General features: G+C 45.6%; 1 protein-coding gene and 3 pseudogenes across 1 annotated transcript; all 4 read left to right on the top strand.

The window, feature by feature from the left end:
- The first annotated feature begins 4,968 nt into the window (after positions 1 to 4,968).
- Positions 4,969 to 5,222, top strand: LOC142853746 (ubiquitin-like protein 5 pseudogene; annotated as a pseudogene).
- An 8,787-nt stretch (positions 5,223 to 14,009) lies between these two features.
- On the top strand, positions 14,010 to 14,242 carry LOC142853750 (ubiquitin-like protein 5 pseudogene; annotated as a pseudogene).
- Positions 14,243 to 14,337: 95 nt separating this feature from the next.
- LOC142854000 (splicing factor YJU2 pseudogene) lies at positions 14,338 to 15,297 on the top strand (annotated as a pseudogene).
- A 6,902-nt stretch (positions 15,298 to 22,199) lies between these two features.
- Mymx (myomixer, myoblast fusion factor) lies at positions 22,200 to 22,629 on the top strand. Its single transcript, XM_075980716.1, has one exon. It carries the CDS (start codon positions 22,279 to 22,281, stop codon positions 22,531 to 22,533), a length of 255 nt encoding a protein of 84 aa, XP_075836831.1. The 5' UTR covers positions 22,200 to 22,278; the 3' UTR covers positions 22,534 to 22,629.
- Positions 22,630 to 23,026: the final 397 nt, after the last annotated feature.

Below are 23,026 nucleotides of genomic sequence, written 5' to 3'. Positions count from 1 at the left end.
CAGAGGAAGGAGGATTTCTGTGAGTTCAAGGCCAGCCTAGATTGTTCTAGATTAGCCAGGACTATGTAGAGAAGTCCTATATCAGAGAACAAAAATAATGAAAAAAAAAAACTTGTGTGCCTTGCTTCTCTCTGACCTCTAATGTATTACTACCACGCAGTCAGGGATCAGACTTCACTTGAACAAAGGGTCCATGTCCAGTTTCAATTTCATATTTGAGACAGGGTCTCGCGTTGCCTCAAACTCAGTATGTAGATGAAAGATGGCCTTGAATTTCAATCCTCCTGCTTCTCCCTCATGGGTGCTAAATGACAAGCACAAGCACCACACTTGGTTTATATAATCCTGGGAATCAAAAACAGGGTTTCGCTGTGTGGGAGGCAAATGCTGTACTCACCGAGCAGTATCTCCAACATTCACAGAAAAATCTCTGAACAACAGAAAGGGCAGCCTTATCAGGGACTCGGGTGTCAAATGTTACTATGACCAAGAAGAAGGGATGGTGACTTTTAGGCCAAGTCTAGGCAGTGTGGGCAGACACAAAGCAGGGTACCAGCCCCGTCTCTAAACACAACAGTTTTCTGCTCAATTCAACAGACCTGCAACCAGCTACCTAAATGGAGCCTGTGTCTGAGCAGAGCAACGGGGTAGACGCTCAGTGAATGGCGGCGGTTCCTCCAAGGTGGAGGTGTCTCCCACCTGTTACCTCAGACAATCCCAAGCAAACAGCTGGGTAGGACATGCTGAAGCGCTGTAAGACATGAGTAGATAGGACCTAAGGAGGCAGAGGTTGCTGGAAGGGGTGACTAGAGCAGACAGGTGGGGCAAGGCTGTCGCGGTGTGTACGGAGTGCAACCATTGTACCCACAGAACCAGCTGTCAGCCACTCAAGCTCAGCCAACAGCCTAAGGATCAGGCTGACACTCTACATCAGCTGCTGGGTCTAGACAGCTGCTTCTAGGACAGTGGGAGGGGAAGGTGGGAGGTCAGAATCTGTGAGAGGAGCCGAGAGAAGACATGCTGAACATATTCCACGAGGGGAGAGAAAACAGCATAAACCACAAGCCTAGGGGAAAACATATAAGAATAATTGGGCAAGACTCTAATGGGGAATGCAAATGCATTACTACAGAGCCCAAAAGAGGGTTCTTAAAAACCTGGAGAGTGTGCCCTGGAACAGTCAGGAGTGCCACTTTAGAAGGGATACAAAGAGATTTGCTGTTCTCCAGATTCATCAAGAGGTACAAGGCATTTTTTTTTCAAATTAAAATTACAAGAGGAAAAAAACACTGCCACATTTAAGCCACAAAAAAATTGTTGATGCATTTCTAGCCAAGTACCAAACAGTGACTTGTGTTTTCTTTTCTTTCTGGGTCTGAGTAAGCTGGTCATAAAAATGTGTTATGAAGACCTGGGTATGGCGATGTAATGTTTATAACCCCAGAATTTGGGGGGTAGAGGCAGGAGAATCAAGAGTTCAAGGTCATCCTCACTTAAAGTTCATTGCCACCAAGCCTGAGGAACTGAGCAGGAGAACCAAGCCCAACAAGCTCTGCTCTGCCCTCCTGTCTTTCCTAGGTTCTTATTGTTGTGATAAACACCAAAAGCAATGTGGGGAGGAGAAGTGTACTCTAGCTTACATTTCTAATTCAAAGTCCATCACTGAATGAGGTCAGGGCAAGTGCTCAAGGCCAGAACCTGAAGGCAGGGGTTGAAACAGGCCCTAGAGGACTGCTGCTTACTGCCTGTTCCCATGGCTGCTCAACCTGCTTTCTTATACTACAAAGGACCACCTGACCAGGGATGGCACCAACCCTGCCTGCTATGGGCTGGGCCCTCCCAAGTCAATCATTAATCAAGAATATGCACCAGCCGGGCAGTGGTAGCACATGCCTTTAATCCCAGGGTTTGGGAGGCAGAGGAAGCTGGATCTCTGAGTTCAAGGCCAGCCCGGTTTAAGGGGAAAAAGAAAACCGAACAGTGTAAACAACCAGTAAATAGGAATTTGTGTGTGTGTGTGTGTGTGTGTGTGTGTGGTTTTTAAAGACAGGGCTTCTCTGTGTAGCTTTGGCTGTCCTGAAACTCACTCTCTAGCCCATTGAGCCCTAAAATCACAGAGATCTGCCTGCCACTGCCTCCCAAGTGCTGGTATTAAAGACATTTGCTACCATGCCCAGATGGGAACATTTTTCTTATAATGGACCTAAATAGTTGTGCTGGCATAACACAAGCACTATAGCACATTCCTGCTGCCCCATAAACAAAATTAATAGGGCTGGAGAGATCCAAAGCACCTGGGTTCAATTCCCAGCACCCACTTGATAGTTTACAACTGTCTGTAGCTCCAGTTCCAAGGTGATCTGACATTCTCAAACAGACATATACGCAGGCAGAACACCAATACCCATAAAATAAATCATTTTTTAAAATGTATTCTATTGTGCATTCAAACAATTCAAAAAGAGCATAATAGCATACAATATCAAGATTCTCTGTGTATTTTCCATCTATATGCAGCTTTATTTTAACCTCTAAATTCTCTATACATCTTTGTCCTGGAATAACTCTGTAGACTAGGCTGTCCTTGCCTCCCCAGCTAGGATTAAAGGTGTGAATAACTCTGTAGAATCACCCAACTCTGCCTCCCCAGTGCTAGGATTAAAGGTGTGAGCCTCCACACCTTTAATTTACAGAGATCCAACTGTTTCTGCCTCCCAGGCATTGGGATTAAAGGTATATGCTACCACACCTTGAAGTCACAGAGGTCAATCTACCTCTGCCTCCCAAGTGTTGGGATTAAAGGTGTGTACCACCACACCCAACTACTCTCTTTCTTTCTTCTTTACTTTTAAGAACTTTAACCTTTAGCCTGCATATATTTTTAACACACCATTTAGAAGTTTTCTTCATCTTTGAATCTCTATTTACTGTATATCTCTCTTTCTGACTACATGGATCTTTTTGAAGTGGATTAAAGCCGTGACTTTGAGGGCTGGATCCAATCCTCTTCCTTAGCTTCCCAGCCTCATTGCAGAGATACTGGCTGTAGCCATTTTTATTGCCACAACTGTGTGGTGTTTCAAGGTCCCTGACAGCAAGCAAGCTGCAGCATTCTGCTCACAGACCACACTCAGTCAGACTGCCTGCATGAAAAAAGAGTCAGAGTTTGCCCTGGCAGGACAGTCCAGAAAGCCAGGATTTTCAAACAGCACAGTTTTTTTTTTTTTTTGCTATGGCTGAAAACTAAAAAGCATGCGTCCAGCTTTTCATCGACCCCGTTTAAGTTTCTCTTGGCAGCATCCCTTAAAAGAGCTGTAGGGTTTTTGCAGCTGAAGCTGAGTCAGGAAACCTGTCTTAGATGAGAGGAACACATGCTTGCCTCTAGCAAGCAGAGCAGACCTGAGAAATTGCTGCTACCAAGAAAACATGTTTTACTCTATCCTTTTTCAAGCTTTCTCAAGCTTTCTGTGGATGCAGTTATCCACATTATCAGGCTCTCACATGATCCTTTCCCATCCTTTTCCACAGCCTGAACAAATCACTCTGGTACCAAAATGGGCTTGTCCGTTTCTGGAGGAAAAACACAAACAGCTCCTCTCACCCTAGCCAACAGGGACCTGGGCTTCTTCCATTGTCCTGTAAGAAGTTCATTCCATCGTCCCCATCCTAAGGACTGAGAACTTTTATTCCAATGTCTCTCCATGGTTGAGCGAACCTCATGATCCACAGTTAAAAATTTTAGGATGAATAAAATAGAAACCAATTGTTTATTGGGAGAGAGAATATACTCCCAACTATTTCTTTTTGTGGAATATTGTATAATGACCATATGCACTCTTTCTACTATAGCTTGTCCAGCAGGCTTATATTGAATACATGCCAGATGTTTAATATCATTACTTACACAGAAGGTTTGAAATTTTCCACTAGTCTATGCAGGACCATTATCTGTTTTAATAACGTTAGGTAAGCCCATATAAGCAAAGGCCAGCAGGCACTGACCTATCACATCCTTCATTTTCTCTCCACTATGCAGCAAAGCAAAAACTACTTTAGAGCAAGAATCAACTGAAACATGCATGTATTTCAGCTTTCCTGCTAATGGTAGATGGGTAACATCCATCTGCCAAATGTCATTCTGTCTAAGACCACGAGGATTAACTCCAGCCATGGCTGTGTTATGAAAAGGAGCACAGGCAGAACATTGGGAGATCATTTGTAAGGCAGTGGCTCTGGAGTGACCAGTATGGTGCTGCAAAGAACTTGCATTTCAGTGATATATTTTATGGAGTTTAGAAGCCTTTACTTCAGGGCTGGCAAATAACATTCGGGTATATGTATCTGCAAGTTGACTACCCTCAGTCAGAGGTCCAGGTAATTGAGTATGACCTCTCATATGACTCACAAAAATAGGATCCCGCCTGGACCATAATAAATATTGTAGACAGCATAATTGTTGTTGTATTATCAGGACACCGGAGAAATATAAGGAGCAGTTTCTAAAGGAGCAATCATTTGAGACAAGTAAATACTATCAGTATATAAATTAATTGACTCATCAGAAAACATTTGTAATGCTAGAATACAGGCTGTTATTTCAGCTGCTTGGGGAGAGACATTGCCAACAGGTGTTTGGCATACTACATAGACCTTGAGAAACTAGCTTTTTCTCCAAAATTTCCTTTTGGAGAACTGTCTGTAAAAACTGTTCGAGCTCCCACCAGAGGCCTAGGTTTTACTATTCCTGGAAAGTACTATTGGAGGTTGAAGAGTCAGATACCACAGCCAATGAGAACGCTAAAGCCTGTGAATACGTTAGTAAGACAGCCCAGGAAGTGACGTCAAGAGAACCTTGGTTCCTGTCCTAATAAATACCGAGGGGACCAAAGAACACTGCTACTCAGGGCTCGGCATACCTGCTGGGAGTTGTGTCCTCTGTATGTTCGAGGGGTTAGAGGTCCAGCCACGATGATGATTGAGGTGGTTTGCAATGACCGTCTGGGGAAGAAAGTCCGCGTCAAATGTAACACCGATGACACCATCAGGGACTTGAAAAAACTCATAGCAGCCCAAACTGGCACCCGGTGGACGAAGATAGTCCTGAAAAAATGGTACATGATTTTTAAGGACCACGTGTCTCTGGGAGATTATGAAATCCATGATGGGATGAACCTGGAGCTTTATTACCAGTAGACGGGAATTTCTTCTCCTTGCCTACCCTGCCTTCCTCTCCCACCCTCATTTTGACACTGGTATAGATGCCCATTTTTTACATTCATGTGAATCAAAAGTTCAGTGCTGCTTTGTTACAGAAGCGAATACGTCAGAACGGAAAGTTCAAAAGAAATACTCCCCACCTGACTTCTACCCGTCAAATATCCTGAAACTCAAGATGCCCAAGAACCGGGCAGCTTCATGCTTCAACTCTTCAAACTTCAACTCTGCTTCATGCTGATTTTTATGAAACTCTTTTCTGTGTCAAAGGCTTTTCCTGAGTGGAAGTCTCTGGACTCTGTGGCCCAGAGGATCAAGGGAACTAACTCCTCAAGTGCCTATAGACAAGGAACAGTTAGTGTCTCCACCCCTTTACCCTTTACTGCTGATTTCTTTATCTAGCCTGTGGCTGCAGAGTCTCTGATGCTATTGTAATTACTCTCCTGAGAATTCTCTCTAGGATTACTGCTGGAGCCAATAGGGTATGTTCCTACTTATTTTTTATGGCCCAAATCGTCTTTAGAGAGCATGAATTGAATCTGCCCTCCTCTCTTCCAATGGCCCATGGTTCCCACCTCATCTTTAAGTCAGTTAATGCCTTAGCAGTTAAGGCCAGTGTTTCAGGATGTATAGCTCAGGAATAGGCCTCTCATCAACAAAATTTGGGGACCTGGGTGTCACTCCCAGCTCTGAACCAGGCAAACAGAGACAAAAAAAAAAAGGGTCCTGGTATCACCCGCAGGGGCCATAGATTATGTGACCTCCCTTCCCGATTGGTTTCTTGCTGATTTCGTTTCTAATTACCCTAAAAAATGTTTTATTGATTTGTAAGGATATTCATAATTTCTTTTCCTTTTAAAAGGTAAGATGAGCCAGGTGGAGGTGGCACACGCCTTTAATCCCAGCACTTGGGAGGCAGAGGCAGGTGGATCTCTGAGTTCGAGGCCAGCCTGGTCTACAAAAGCTAGTTCCAGAACAAGCCTCCAAGATACAGAAAAACGCTGTCTCAAAAAAACAAAACATAAAATTATTGTGATTATTTTAGGTATATATATATTTTGTTTTTGTTTGTGAGGGTGTCTTTTTTTTTAAAGACCCTCAGAGAGGACCTTTTCCTCCAATGAAGTCCCCAGAACCAGGACACTCAGAGTCCAGACCACAGGATGCAATTAGCAAGAGGTTAATTGAGTAAACACAGGTACCTGTGGGCAGCAAGTCTTTCGGAGGACTTGCGTGCCTGCAGACTGGGGGGAGGTCTTTTTATAGGGAAGAGCAAAAAGCAAGTTTACAGAAGCAAAAGCGTGGTTATCGGTTGACCGGAATGAGGCGGGGGCATGAATGGTTTCCTCTCTCAGCATGGATGCCTGGCAACAGTCATCCTGTTCCTATCTTTATAGATATCCTGTTTTGCAGTCAACCTGCTTTGTTGATGTCCTATCTTATTGACATCCTGCCTTGCAGTCTTCCTATCTCATAGACACCCTGCTCTCTCAAGCACATGGGATGTTCTTATGAGAGCAGGCTGGCTGCTGATCAGGAGAATTTTTTTAAAGCAAAGAGGACATTCCCCCAGGAGCATGCTAGCTGCGGGTTTTGAGGAGGGGGTCTGTAGGGTCTTTCAAGGGTGTCTTTTTTTTTTTTTTTCGAGACAAGGTTTCTCCGTAGCTTTTGGTTCCTGTCCTGGAACTAGCTCTTCTAACCAGGCTGGCCTCGAACTCACAAAGATCCACCTACCTCTGCCTGCCTAGTCCTGGGTTTAAAGGCATGCGCCATGACTGCCCAATGAGGATGTCTATATAAACTACAGGATTGCGCATGGAGGCCAAAAAAGGCATCAGATCCCCTGGAACTGGAATTTCATCTTTTGTGAGTTCAAGGACAACCTGGTCTACAGAGTTATCCCAAGACAAAGATATACAGAGAACCTTTCTCAAAAAGTGAAAGTAAAAAACAAAGAAATAGAAGTTAAAATAAAGCCACATACATTTGGAAAAGACACATAGAATCTTGATACTGTATGCTATTATGCTCTCTTTGAATTGTTTGAATGCTGAGGAAGGAGTTTTCTGCTAAAAGACTTTTGCTTATAAATCCTGCAGAACTAACCCAAAATAGGTATTTTGAAAATACCTTGGCTTCAAAACTGAAGTCAAAATGTATTTTACTTTGGAGAAGAGATTTTGCTTTTGTTTCCAAAGAAAATGAGAGGCTGTGGACTCATTTTGAGTTAAGAAAAATCTAGTTTGAATAATGTAGACCACCTGAGAAATCTCTAGTAGGAACAGATGTTGTCCCAGATGTCTGAGGCCAAAAGCAGCTTCTTTATTAACCAGTGGTATTCACAGCTTCCAGAGGAGAATCCCACATTACAGAGGCCGGCAGATCACTGTGAGCTCAAGGCCAGCCTGGTCTACAAAGTGAGTTGCAGGACAATCAGGGCTATATAGAGAAGCCCTGTCTCAAAAAACAAAATAAATAAATAAAAATAAAGGCTGCAAATAAATGATGGTTCCCTATGATGTTTCTAATTTCAGTGTTGTTTTAGCACCCCCTCTCGTCCTTAAACTTAGACATATACTCCATAAAAGGCACCTTACAGTTTTATGTACAAAGAATGGAATTCTTTAAGAGAAGAAAAATAACAGGGGCTAATGAAGGGACCTAGCTAAACCTGGCTTTTTGACCATGCATGAGATTCTGGGTTTGTTCCCCAGCACTGTATAAACTTGGTGTGGAACATGCCTGAAATCCCAGTATTCATGAGGAAAAAGCAGGATGATCAAATTGGAGGCCAGCCTGGGCTACTTGGGACTTGTCTGAAGAGAGAGGGGAGAGGATATATTAAATTCAATCTTCTAACATTAGTTAATCTTTCTCGCAGTGGTGGCACTGCAAAGGCAGCAGATCTCTGAGAGTTTGAGGCCAGCCTGGCCTACAGAGTGACGTCCAGGAAAGTGAGGGCTACACCAGGAAACCCTGTTTCAGAAAATAATAAATAAATAAATAAATACACCACCTCAATCAATCTTTAAACCTGCTGTAAATTACGTCCACTGAGCAATGTCACACAGAAAGCTCGAGAACCATCGGTGACATCTATATATGACTCTCTCTCTCTTCAGACGCCTCCACCCATATCTTAGGTAAAGATTCCTTTTTCTGTGTCTTTTTCTCTTGATGACTGTCCCTAAATCTCTACTTAATAAACTCATATCCTGCTGGGCGTGGTGACACACACTAATTATTCCAGCATTTGGGAGGCAGAGGCAGGAGGATTACTGTGAGTTCAAGGCCAGCCGGAATTAGATAGTGTGTTCAATGATAGCCAGGACTATGTAGAAAAGTCCTATATCAAAGAACAAAAATAATGAAGAAACAAACTTGCGTTCTTTGCTTCACTCTGACCTATTCCTACTGTGCAGTCAGGGATCAGACTGCAGTAGCATGGGGTTGGGATGGATGGGGGGACATGTCCAGTTTCAATTTCACTTTTGAGACAGGGTCTCATGTTGCCTCAAACTCAGTATGTAGATGAATGATGGCATTGAATTTCCAGTCCTTCTACTTCTCCCTCCCGGGTGCTGAATGACAAGCATGAGCACCACACTTGGTTTATATGATCCTGGGAATCAAACACAGGGTTTTGCTGCATGGGAGACAAATGCTGTACTCACTGAGCAGTATCTCCAACCTTCACAGCAAAAGCTCTGAACAACAGCCAGGGCAGCCTTATCAGGGACTCGGGTGTCAAATGTTACTATGACCAAGAAAAGGGATGGTGACTTTTAGACCAAGTCTAGGCAGTGTGGGCAGACACAAGGCAGGGTGCTAGACCCTTCTCTAAACACAACAGTTTTCTGCTCGGATTGATAGACTGCAACCAGTTACCTAAATGGAGCGTGTATCTGAGCAGAGGAACTGGATAGATGGTCAGTGAAAGGCGGTTCCTCCAAGGTGGAAGTGTCTCTCACCGGGTAACCTCAGACAGTCCCAAGCCCACAGCAGGCATCTGGGCAGGACTGCTGAAGTACTATTAGATGAGTAGATAGGACCTAAGGAGGCAGAGGAAGGGGTGACTAGAGCCAACAGGTGGGGCAAGGCTGTCACTGGGAACAGTTGCTGGGATCAGAAGGGGAAGGCCCAGGGCTGTGTATACAGAGTGCAACCACTGTACCCACAGAGCCAGCTGTCAGCCACTCAAGCTCAGCCAACAGCCTAAGTATCAGGCCGACTCCCTATGTAAGCTTCTGGGTCTAGACAGCTGCTTCTAGGACAGTGGGAGGGGAAGGTGGGAGGTCAGAGTCTTGAGAGGACCTGAGGAAAGACAAGCTGAACATATTCCATGAGGGGAGAGAAAACAGCATAAACCACAAGCCCTAGGGGAAAACATATAAGAATGATTGGGCAAGACTCTAATGGGGAATGCAAATGCATTACTACAGAGCCCAAAAGAGGGTTCTTAAAAACCTGGAGAGTGTGCCCTGGAACGGTCAGGAGTGCCACTTTACAAGTGATACAAGGAGATTTGCTCTCCTCCAGATTCATCTAGAGTTTCAAGGCTTTTTTTTTATCAAATTAAAATTACAAGAGGAAAAAAAAACACCGCCACATGAAAATAGTTGAACAGTTCTAGCCAAGTACCAAACAGTGACTTGTGTTTTCTTTTCTTTCTGGGTCTGAGTAAGCTAGTCATAAAAATGTGTTATGAAGATCTGGGTATGGCGGTGTAATGTTTATAACCCCAGAATTTGGGGGGTAGAGGCAGTGTAATGTTTATAACCCCAGAATTTGGGGGGTAGAGGCAGTGTAATGTTTATAACCCCAGAATTTTTAAGGATAGAGGCAGGAGAATCAAGAGTTCAAGGTCATCCTCACTTAAAGTTCATTGCCACAAACCCTGAGGAACTGAGCAGGAGAGCCAAGCCCCACAAGCTCTGCTCTGCCCTCCTGTCTTTCCTAGGTTCTCATTGCTGTGATAAACATCAAAAGAAACGTGGGGGGCTGGAGAGATGGCTCAGTGGCTAAGAGCATCGCGTGTTCTTCCAAAGGTCCTGAGTTCAATTCCCAGCAACCACATGGTGGCTCACAGCCATCTGTAATGAGGTCTGGTGCCCTCTTCTGGCCTGTAGACATACACACAGATAGAATATTGTATACATAATAAATAAATAAACATTTAAAAAAATAAACAAAAGAAACGTGGGGAGGAAAAGGCTTACTCTAGCTTACAGTTCTAAGTCACAGTCCATCACTGAAGGAAGTCCTGGCAAGAATTCAAGGCCAGAACCTGAAGGCAGGGGTTGAAACAGGCCCCAGAGGAGTGCTGCTTACTGGCTTGTTCCCATGGCTTGCTTAACCTGATTTCTTATACCACGGAGGACCACCTGACCAGGGATGGCACCAACCCTGCCTGCCATGGGCTGGGCCCTCCCAAGTCAAAAATTAATAAAGAATATGCACCAGCCGGGCAGTGGGGGCAAACACCTTTAATCCCAGCATTTGGGAGGCAGAGGAAGCTGGATCTCTGAGTTCGAGGCCAGCCTGGTTAAATGGGAAAAAGAAAACCGAACAGTGTAAACAACCAGTAAATAGGAATTTGTGCGTGTGTGTGAGTGTGGGGTTTTTCAAGACAGGGTTTCTCCGTGTAGCTTTGGCTGTCTTGAAACTCACTCTGTAGACCAGTGGGCCTTAAAATCACAGAGATCTGCCTGCCTCTGCCTCCCAAGAGCTGGTATTAAAAGCATTTGCTACCATGCCCAGCTGGGAACATTTTTCTTATAATGGACCTAATAGGTGTGATGGCACAACACAAGCACTCTAGCATATTTCTGCTGCCCCATAAGAACAAAATTAAGGGAACTGGAGAGATGGTTCAGTGGTTATGAGCACTGGTTCCTCTTCCAAAGTACCTGGTTTCAATTCCCAGCACCCACTTGATAGTTTGCAACTGTCTGTAGCTCCAGTTCCAAGGTGATCTGACATTCTCAAACAGACATATACGCAGGCAGAACACCAATACCCATAAAATAAATCATTTTTTAAAAAGTATTCAAATATACATTCAAACAATTCAAAAAGAGCATAATATCATACAGTATCAAGATTCTCTGTGTATTTTCCATCTATATGCAGCTTTATTTTAACCTCTAAATTCTCTATACATCTTTGTCCTGGAATAACTATGTAGACTAGGCTGTCCTTGCCTCCCTAGTGCTAGGATTAAAGGTGTGAATAACTCTGTAGATCAAACTGTCTCTGCCTCCCCAGTGCTAGGATTAAAGGTGTGAGCCATGGGGCTGGAGAAATGGCTCAGAGGTTAAGAGCATTGCCTGCTCTTCCAAAGGTCCTGAGTTCAATTCCCAGCAACCACATGGTGGCTTACAACCATCTGTAATGGGGTCTGGTGCCCTCTTCTGGCCTGCAGGCATACACACAGAATATTGTATACATAATAAATAAATAAATATAAAAAAAATAAAAAAAATAAAGGTGTGAGCCACCACACCTTGAACTCACAGAGATCCATCAGTCTCTGCCTCCCAGGCATTGGGATTAAAAGAACCTGCTACCACACCTTGAAGTCACAGAGGTCAATCTACCTCTGCCTCCCAAGTGTTGGGATTAAAGGTGTGTACCACCACACTCAACTACTCTCTTTCTCTCCTCTTTACTTTTAAGAACTTTAACCTTTAGCCTGCATATATTTTTAACACACTGTAAGCCATTTAGACTTTTTCTTCATCTTTGACTCTCTCTTTACTGTATTTCTCTCTTTCTGACTACATGAATCTTTTTGGAGAGGATTAAAGCCGTGACTTTGAGGTATGGATCCAGCCCATTCCTTAGCTTCCCAGCCTCATGGCAGACATACTGGCTGTAGACATTTTTATTGCCACAACTCTATGGTGTTTCAAGGTCCCTGCTGGCAAGCAAGCTGCAGCATTCTGCTAACAGACCACATTCAATCCGGCTGGCTGCCTGCCTGAAAAAAGAGTCAGAGTTTGCCCTGGCAGGACAGTCCAGAAAGCCAGGATTTTCAAACGGGGCAGCTTTTTTCCTGCTCTGGCTAAAAACCAAAAAGGATGCATTCAGCTTTTCATCAGCACCATTTAAGTGTTTCATGGCAGGACCTCTTAAAAGAGCTGCAGGGTTTTGCAGCTAAAGCTGAGTCAGGAAGCCTGTCTTCGATGAGAGGAACACATGCTTGCCACTAGCAAGCAGAGCAGACCTAAGAAATTGCTGCTACCAAGAAAACATGCTTAACTCTATTCTTTCCCAAGCTTTCTCAAGCTTTCTGTGGACTCAGTTATCCACATTCTCAGGTTCATCACAGGATCAGTTCCCATCCTATTCCACAGCCTGAACATATCCCTCTGGTACCCAAATGGGCTTGTCTGTTCCTAGAGGAAGAACACAAACAGCTCCTCTCACCCTAGCCAACAGGGGCGTGGGCTCCTTCCGTTGTCCTGTAAGAAGGTCTTTCTATCATACCCTTCCTAAGTACTGAGCATTTTATTCGATTGCCTTTCCATGGCTGAGTGACCCTCATGATCCACATTTAAGAAATTTAGAATAAATAAAATAGAAGCCAATTATTTATTGGGAGGGAGAATATACTCCCAACTATTTCTTATTGTGGAATACTGTTTTATGACCATATGCCCTCTTTCTACTATAGCTTGTCCAGCAGGCTTATATGGAATACCTGTCAGATGTTTAATATCATTACTTACACAGAAGGTTTGAAATTATACACTAGTCTATGCAGGACCATTATCTGTTTTAATAACATTAGGTAAGCCAATATAAGCAAAGGCCAGCAGGCAATGAGCTGTCACATCCTTCATTTTCTCTTCACTACGCAGAGAAGCAAAAAGTACTTTAGAGCAAGAATCAACTGAAACATGCACGTATTTCGGCTTTCCAGCTGAGGGTAGGTGGGTAACATCTGTCTGCCAAATGTCATTCAGTCTAAGACCACGAGGATTAACTCCAGCCATGGCTGTGTTATGAAATGGAGCACAGGCAGAACATTGGGAGATCATTTGTAAGGCAGTGGCTCTGGAGAAACCAGTATGGTGCTGCAAAGAACTTGCATTTCAGTGATATTTTTTATGGAGTTTAGAAGCCTTTTCTTCGGGGCTGGAAATAATATTCGGGTATATGCATCTGAGAGTTGATTACCCTCGGTCAGAGGTCCAGGTAATTGAGTATGACCTCTCATATGACTCACAAAAATAGGATCCCGCCTGGACCATAATAAATATTGTAGACAGCATAATTGTTGTTGTATTATCGGGACACAAGAGAAATATAGGAGCAGTTTCTAAAGCAGCAATCATTTAAGACAAGTAAATAATATCAGTATATAAATTAATTGACTCATCAGAAAACATTTGTAATGCTAGAATACAGGCTCTTATTTCAGCTGCTTGGGGAGAGACATTGCCAACAGGTGTTTGGCATACTACATAGACCTTGAGAAACTAGCTTTTTCTCCAAAATTTCCTTTTGGAGAACTGTCTGTAAAAACTGTTCGAGCTCCCACCAGAGGCCTAGGTTTTACTATTCCTGGAAAGTACTATTGGAGGTTGAAGAGTCAGATACCACAGCCAATGAGAACGCTAAAGCCTGTGAATACGTTAGTAAGCCAGCCCAGGAAGTGACGTCAAGAGAACCTTGGTTCCTGTCCTAATAAATACCGAGCGGACCTAAGAACACTGCTACTCAGGGTTCGGCGTTAGAGTTAGGAACTGTGTCCTCTATTAGTTCGAGGGGTTAGAGGTCCAGCCTCGATGATGATTGAGGTGGTTTGCAATGACCGTCTGGGGAAGAAAGTCCGCGTCAAATGTAACACCGTCCGGGACTTGAAAAAACTCATAGCAGCCCCAACTGGCACCCGGTGGACGAAGATAGTCCTGAAAAAATGGTACACGATATTTAAGGACCTCGTGTCTCTGGGAGATTATGAAATCCATGATGGGATGAACCTGGAGCTTTATTACCAGTAGACGGGAATTCCTTCTCCTTGCCTACCCTGCCTTCCTCTCCCACCCTCATTTTGACACTGGTATAGATGCCCATTTTTTACATTCATGTGAATCAAAAGTTCAGTGCTGCTTTGTTCCTGAAACGAATACGTCAGAACGGAAAGTTCTAAACAAATACTCCCCACCTGACTTCGACCCGTTCAAGGTCCCGAAACTGAAGCGACCCAAGGACCGGCAGTACGTGGTTCGACTGATGGCCCCCTTCAACATGAGGTGCAAGACGTGTGGAGAATACATCACCATGGGGAAGAAGTTTAATGCAGGCAAGGAAACCGTCCAGAAGGAGTCCTGCCTGGGTCTGCCTCTCTTCTGCTTGTACATCAAGTGCACACGCTGCTTGGCCGAGATCACTTTCAAGACAGACCCTGAGAACACGGACTACACCGTGGAGCATGGAGCCACAAGCATCTTCCAGGCCGAGAAGCTCCTGGAGGAGGAGGAAAAGCGTGTGCAGAAGGAGCGCGAGGATGAGGAGCTGAACAACCCCATGAAGGTCCTAGAGAACCACACCAGACTCGAAGCTGGAGATGGAGGTGCTGGAAAACCTGCAGGAGCTGAAGGGCCTGAACCAGCGGCAGGCACACGTGGACTTTGAGGCCATGCTGCCGCAGCACCGCCTGTCGCAGGAACAGCAGCGACAGCAGCAGGAGGAGGAAGATGAGCTTGAGACTGTGGCCTGCTGGAGGAGGCTCGCCACTGCCAGCACAGGCTTCTGGAGGATCCCGACTCAGAAGATGAAGCTCTGCCTTCCTGACCATGCTCAGCAGCAAAAGCCAGCCTCACAGCCATCCGGGACGAGGCACCAAAGGCCAAGAGGAAGGCAGAGGCAGTGGGCAGCAGGACACAGCTGCTGGATTGGTCGTGCCAAAGAAAGTGAAGGCGGAAGCCAGCGGTGGTTCATAGCAGCTCCAGATGCCTGCTGTGGGTTCACCCTGAGAACAGGAAGACAGCCAACCTTGCACCCCAGACACCCAGGGCCTCCTCCCTAGGCCAGCTGGGTTCATATGGGGACCGCGAGGACAGTGACAGCTGAGCCCCTACAGCAACATCACAGACCCAAGAAACCAGAGGAGGAGATAGGATCAAGGAAGGCACCCTCAGCAAGGTCCTCTTGACCGCGTTTGCCGCGGTGGGACCTCCAATTGGCCAGGACTCAATTGGTCCCAACATTCTTGCTTCCCGTTTCAGCAGTGAGAAGTCCTTGGCAAGGTCAGCAGTCTCACACTGAGCCCGCACTCCTGAGACTTTTATCTACATAACAAGACAATCTACTTATTCTCCGTCTCTTCTGCGTATCTTCTGCCCCTACTTTGTCTCTCGCTCCAGGAAGCCTCGTGATGCTATTCCTTTCTGTAGCTCAGGAGGGTACATGGGCCACAATGCTTGCATCCTTACTCCCCCCCCCCCCCCGTATAACTCCCGTTAGTCCATAGATAATTAAAATTAATTTCCCCCACCAATCTGTTTTCTGATCAGTTTCATTTATACACAAGGCGAAGAATTTTGGAAAGTCAAGGGACACAGCAAAGCCTTGGGCAGAATTTACAGTTCTCTGAGGCATGATTAAAGAACGGTAAGGGGGCCAGGCCTGCCTAGAGTAGACAGTAATAAAGGCAAGAATCAGAGGCTGGGGACTGGAGAGATGGCTCCGTGGTTCAAAGCAGTTAGCTGCCCTTGCAGAGGAACCTGGTTCAGTTCCCAGCATCCACATGGTGGTTCACAACCATGTGGAACTCCAGCTCCAGAAGATCTGATGTCCTCTTCTGGCCTCAGCAGGCACTGCATGCATGCGGTTCATAAACATACCTGTAGGCAAAACCCTCATATCCATGAATTAAAAATAAATAAGTAGGAGCTGAAGAGAAGGCCAGTAGTTAGAGTACTAACTGATCTTCCAGAGAATCTGGGATTTGGTTCCCAGCACCCACATGGTGGCTCACAACTGTCTGTAAAATTCTATTCCCAGGGGATCTGATGCCTTTTTCTGGCCTCCATGGGCAATCCTGTACTTTATAGACATCCTCACAGACAAACAAAAACAAAACATAAATAGACCTAAAATAATCATAATAATTTTTGTTTTGCTTTTTTGAGACAGGGTTTCTCTGTATCTTTACAGCCTGTTCTGGAACTAGCTCTTGTAGACCAGGCTGGCCTTGAACTCACAGAGATCCGCCTGCCTCTGCTCCCCAAGTGCTGGGATTAAAGGTGTGTGCCACCTCCACCCAGCTCATCATACGTTTTTAAAGGAAAAGAAATTATGAATATCCTTACAAATCCATAAAACATTTTTAGGGGAATTAGAAACGAAATCAGGAAGAAATGAATCAGGAAGGGAGGTCACATAATCTATGGCCCCTGCGAGTGATACCAGGACCCTTTGGGGGTTTTTTAGTGTTTGTTTTTGTTTATGTTTTGGCTTGGTTTGCCTGGTTCAGAGCTGGGAGTAAAACCCTGGTCCTCAAATTTTGTCGGTGAGAGGCCCAAAACTGAGCTATACATCCTGAAACACTGGCCTTAACTGCTAAGGCCTTAACTTGACTTAAAGATGAGGTAGGGACCATGGGCCGTTGGATGAGAGGAGGGCAGTATCAATTCATGCTTTCTAAAGACCATTTGGACCATGAAAGATGAGCAGGAACAGGGCCTAATGGCTACTGCAGTAATCCTAGAGAGAGTTCTCAGGAGAGCAGTTACAATAGCATCAGAGACTCTGCAGCCACAGGCTAGATAAAGTAATCAGTGGTAAAGGGGTGGAGACACTCACTGTTCCTTGTCTGCAGGCACTTGAGGAGTTAGTTCCCTTAATCCTCTGGGCCCCAGAGTCCAGAGACTTCCACTCAGGAAAAGCCTTTGACACAGAAAAGAGTTTCATAAAAATCAGCATGAAGCAGAATTGAAGTTTATTAAAGGACATTTTTAGCAGATTGAAGAACAGGGATTAATAGAGAGGAACTCAGGGGAAAAGTGAAACATAAGTGTGGGTATGATTTTCCCAAAGGAGGACACACACACATCCACAGGCACGCAATGCGCGCACGCACGCGCACACACACACACACACAGACACACAGAAACATAGTTTTGGTGGTTTTTAAATCTATTATGTTTCAATCCTAATCATTCAAATGAGATCACAGGACAGTTCCTGAAATATGCAGGGAAGATCAGAGCAGGTCAGAGGAAACACTAGGTCAGGATTAGCGATATTGTTCACTTGGTAGAGTGAATCGCTGGGTTTGATCCCTAGCACCACATAAACCAGGGATGCTGGTGCAACCCTGTAATCCTAGCACATTGGAGATAGAGACAAGAGGATAAGAAGTTCAAAATCATCCTTGCTACAAGTCAGTTCATGGTTGTGGTGGCTTGAATAGGTATAGCCCCCATACACTCATGTCTTTAAATGCTTGGCCCATAGGGAGTGGCACTATTAGGAGGTGTGGCCTTCTTGGAGTAGGTGTGTCACTGCAGCGGTGGGCTTTGAGGTGTCCCCTATGCTCAAGCCATGCCCAATATGACAGTTACTTACCGTTGCCTGTGGATCAAGATGTAGAACTTTTCTGCTTCTTCTCCAGCACCAGCTCAGCCTGCACCACACCATGCTTCTCACCATGATGATAATGGACTAAATCCACGAAACTGTAAGCACACCAATTAAATGTTTTCCTTTATGATAGTTGCCACGGTCATGGTGTCTCTTCACAGCAGTAGAAACCCGAACCAAGACAAAGACTAACCTGGCTATGTAAGATCCTGTCTGGAAAATAAAACAAAAATCCCACCCAATCCCGGGGATGTAGGAGGTCAGGGTAGCTTCGCTGTGAACTAAGGTGAGTCGTCTTGTTTGTGAGAGTCCCACAAAATATCTGGGGAAGAGTGAGGCCCTAACCGAGATCATATGAATCAAGGCGTTAAGTTTGAAATGCCATTTCAACATTTTTATTTGAAAACATAGATATATAAAAGAAATATTGTCCCCCTGCGGGCAGCTTTCACAGCAAGTGTTGTTAATTATGCTGGAATTCCTGCTTTTCAGCAGCGAGAGCTTTAACTGGACTCTAGATGGAGGGGTTCCTTTCCGTTCTCATGCTCCCATAATTCTCCCTTGTTATCCCAGCTTGAGCTCTCTGCCACTGAGCTACACCCTCAGCCCCAGATTTCTTTATGGTCCAGACTAGCCTCAAACTCTATAGAGCCCAGGAAAGTCTTGAACTGTTCATCCTCCTGTCTCCACCTTCCAAATGTTGGAATTTTAAGTATAAGCCACCATACCTTGTTCACAGGTTCCATTTTTTTAAAAGATCTGATTTTGGGGGCTGGAGAGATGGCTCAGTGGTTAAGAGCAGTGGCTGCTCTTCCAGAAGACCCGGTTTCAATTCCCATCACCCAGATTAAAAATTATCTGATTTTATTTAATTATATTTTTCTTCTTCTTGAGACAGGGTTTCTCTGTGTAGCCCTGGCTGTCCTGGAACCTGATCTGTAGACCAGACTGACCTTATACTTAGAGATCCACCTGCCTCTGCCTCCTACCTGCCTCTGCCTCCCAAGTGCTAGGATTATAGGCATTTTTTAAAGGTGAGTGTACAGTGGCCCTTGCTTTTAATCCCAGAAGGGCAGAGGCAGGCAGATCTTCAAGAGCCAGCTTGGTCTACATACTGAGTTCTAGGACAGCTAGGGCTATGTAGAATTCTTTGTTTTGTTTTTAATAAATTGTGTGTGTGTGTGTGTGTGTGTGTGTGTGTGTCTTGTCTGATTGTGAGTGCAGTACCAGTGGAGGCCAGGAGATGTTGGATCCCCTGAAGCTGCAGTGGTTGTGAGACACCCGACATGGGTGCTGGGAACAGAACTCAGGTCCTCCTGGGGAACAGTGTGTGCTTTTAACTGCTGAGCTGTCCCTCCATCCTCCCAATCCATTTTGAAAGTTAATCCATGCAGATTTACTAATGAGCAGAAACAGCATCAGGAAGCAAGGAATCTAGGGAAACACCCCAAATCACTGGAAAATGCAACCCCCAGTTACAGAAGGTGGGGAAACCTGTGGAAAGGGCAGGCCTGTCCATTCATCCTGTGACCCTGAGGGGGGTACTTGGACCCTCAACCTCAGGTCCCTCACTTCTGAGACAGCTGTAACTGATGCTTCCTCCAAGGTGGAGAAGAGATTGAGCAGGATCAGCAGCAGGCTGACGAGGGTGGTTTGAGGGGTGGGGGTTGGGCTGGGTGGGGCAAACTTGTGACTACTGAACCTGATCTCAGAAGGAAGAGAGCAATTGGATGCCTGGAAATCTGCCTTCTTGCCACTGTCCATGTTTTCCTTCTTATTCTTTTTTTTTAATTTATTTATTTATTAAAGATTTCTGTCTCTTCCCCGCCACCGCCTCCCATTTCCCTCCCCTCCCCCTCCTTCTTATTCTTTAACACGGTCTCCTCCAGGGTCTTTGATGATGATGGGTACAGTTAATGACAAGCGACCATATTCCCACAGCTTTGAAGTTTGCAAAAACATTTCATGGCGAACAGAACCTATCGGATGACTATATCAAACTAAAGATTAAAAAATGTTTAGAGACATACATAGATCTAATCTACATGGGAAGTAGAAGAAGACGAGATCACCTGAGTAAATTGAGAGCATGGGGACCTTGGAGGAGGGTTGAAGAGGAGGGGAGAGGCTGAGAGGGGAGCAGAGAGAAATGTAGAGAGCAATAAAAATCAATTTAAAAAAACTTAAAACAATTAAAAACAGAAAAAAATTTAAATATCTATTTATTTATTATGTATACAATATTCTGTCTGCGTGTGTGTCTACAGGCCAGAAGAGGGCACCAAACCTCATCACAGATGGCTGTGAGCTACCATGTGGTTGCTGGGAACTGAACTCAGGACCTTTGGAAGAGCAGGAAATGTTCTTAACCACTGAGCCATCTCTCCAGCCCAGAAAAAAAAAATTACTGTTCCAAAAAGTTTTTTTTTACTGAGATTTTTAAAAATATTTTTATTTTTTAATGAGTATTGAGTGGTGTGTTGCCTGCATGTATGTCTGCGTGAAAGGTGTCAGATTCTCTGGAACTAGAATTACAGTTCTGAGCTGCCACATGGGTGCTGGGAATTGAACTTGCATCCTTTGGGTTTTCTTTTTTTTAGTTTTCTGAGACAGGGTTTCTCTGTGGCTTTGGAGCCTGTCCTGGAACTAGCTCTTGTAGACCAGGCTGGCCTCGAACTCACAGAGATCCACTTGCTTCTGCCTCTCGAGTGCTAGGATTAAAGGCATGTGCCACCACCGCCCTGCTGAACCTGCATCCTTTGGAAGAGCAGTCAATTCTTAACCCCTGAGCCGTCTCTGCAGCCCCCAAATTAAAGAATTTAATTAAATCAATTGAGGACAAGAGGGATGTCAATCCACCAAAAGTCGTATCATTTTCCTTCTGCCATGTCCTTTTGATCTGGACTGCTTCCAGAAGCTGCTACCCACCACCAGGGTGACTCTTCCTGCATCAATTAAGGCAATCAGGATGCCCTTCAGGAGAGGCTCCCTACTTAGGTCACTTTAATTTGTGGCAAGTTGACATTAAAGCCAACCCTAATAGCCACTATCTCTCCTGAATCCAGCCTTGAATTACAGCTCCTTTCTGAAGGGGAATGAAATTCTTCTGAAGACTTATTTATTCATGTATTTCATGTATATGAGTCTGTCTTCATGCACACCAGAAAAGGGAATCTGATCCCATCACAGAGGGTTGTGAGCCACCATGTGGTTGGGTGGGAATTGAACTCAGGACCTCTGGAGAGCAGTCAAGTGCTCTTAACCGCTGAGCTATCTCTCCAGCCCTGAGAACACAATTCTTAAAATAAAAGAATACAAAACCAAATTCAGGTCATACACCCAACCAGACATAGCTGGAACTCCTCTCTCTCTCTCTCTCTCTCTCTCTCTCTCTCTCTCTCTCTCTCTCTCTGTGTGTGTGTGTGTGTGTGTGTGTGTGTGTGTGTGTGTGTGACCTCGTTTAGTCTAAGGTAGCGGGATGACTGGAGAACGTCTTGAACTGCATGTCCCTCCTCCTGTTCAGGAGTGGACATGCCATTTGGCTATGACAGGAGCTGTGGGTCCCACCCTCTGCCTCTGAAGATGGGCTACAGAGAGCCCAAAGGCCCTCACTGGCTTGGCCGCTGGAGTAGCATGGAAGGGGTTAGGAAGTGTGTCTGTACACAGCGTTACTGAATCTGAGGTATCAACCACTGCTGTCGTCTTCTGTGCTTCCTCCTGTTCTTTCTCCACTTCCAGAGGTAACACATAAAGTGACCAGAGCCCAGAAGAGTCCACACGCTTCAGGTCACAGAGCTGACTCTGAGCTCCGTCTTTCCCAGGGGAATTCCTGCATGTGTCCCCTCCTTCCTTCCCAGACTGGAAGAGGGACCAGCTGTACTCTTTATGCCAGGTGCCAGAACACAGCTGTTCCCTCATTGTAGCCCTCCACACCCAAGTGAGCTGAGCAGGGGGGAGGCTAAGGGGGGTGGGGCTACCTCTTGCTAGCCAGTGATGCTGCGTCCACAGTAGGCAAATGCATCCGGAGATTGATTCGGAGCAGCAGTTCTGACTGGTGAGAGCCACCACTGACCGGTTAGAGGTGGTGAATGGGAGGGCAAGGAGTAGAGGCCTCGGGTTAGAATATGCAAAGGGTGTGTGTGTGTGTGTGTGTGTGTGTGTGTGTGTGTGTGTGTAGAGGGATTGATTAAAGGATGTGGGTACTGGACAGTAACAGTGCCAGGGAAGGCCAGAACAGCAAGCTGTAGCCCCAGCTCCCCCGCACCCTGGGGCTCAGTTCCCATCCGGGCTAACAGTAAATTAACCCCCTGAGCCAGCTGTCTTGGTGCGAGAAAGGATTGCACCAAAGCAAAACTAATCCATGAGCTGAAGGCTAGGAAGCACAGAGGTATGAGCTGAAGGGAGGACTCCTGTCCGCCCGCGATGTAGTCTAGAACCTGGGTTCCCTTTGCAGGTCCAGGCTCTGCCATGCCCTCTCCGCTTCTCCCGTTGCTGCTTCGTTCGCTGCTCTCCCGCCTCCTGCTGCCTGTTGCCCGCCTGGCCCGCCAGCACCTCCTGCCCCTGCTGCGCCGACTGGCCCGCCGACTGAGCTCCCAAGACGTGAGAGAGGCTTTGCTGGGCTGTCTGCTGTTTGTCCTCAGCCAGCAACAGCCACCAGATGCTGGAGAGACCTCCAGAGTGGACCACTCCCAAAGGAAGCAGAGATTGGGCCCCCAGAAGTGAGGCCACCGGTCGTGGAAGCAGCAGCGTCCGGCCATTGAAGTGCCGTCTTTTGGAGCGGTTCTGCCCAAGTATCTGCACTGACTGTAGAACGCCCAGTGGGAGAAGACGGAGTGGGGGCTGAGCGGGAGAGGATTCTGACCCGAGCTCCCACTCTCCTAGGATTTCGCAGATGACAGATGTGCCGTTCTTCCGTTCTTCCCTTCTCCCGGCAGTCCCCTCTGCCAGTGACCTTTGGCCTTCAGGGTAGACCTGCAAATGGGGGCAGTAAGGTCAGAGACAATGTTCGAGACAATTTAGCTAAGAGATGGTATTTAAACCCAAACTGTCCAGTTTCCCAGACTTAATAGAAGGTTTCCTTTTGAGATAGATGTACCCTCAAAGTTCAGCATGCAGCCAGTAGTCAATAAACAACGGTGCATTGTGGTGGTGTTGTTTGTGAGACTGGATCTTATGTATACCAGGCTGGCCTCAGACTCCTGAGGATGATCTTGAA

The sequence above is a fragment of the Microtus pennsylvanicus genome, chromosome 7 (assembly GCF_037038515.1).
Source record: "Microtus pennsylvanicus isolate mMicPen1 chromosome 7, mMicPen1.hap1, whole genome shotgun sequence".
Lineage (NCBI taxonomy): Eukaryota > Metazoa > Chordata > Mammalia > Rodentia > Cricetidae > Microtus > Microtus pennsylvanicus.
The sequence above is the reverse complement of the archived record's forward strand: the minus strand, read 5'-3'. Positions and strand labels throughout refer to the sequence as shown.

Bases quoted from the DNA above. Each gene is read 5' to 3' on its own strand.
- Mymx (XM_075980716.1), top strand. From the start codon at position 22,279: ATGCCCTCTCCGCTTCTCCCGTTGCTGCTTCGTTCGCTGCTCTCCCGC.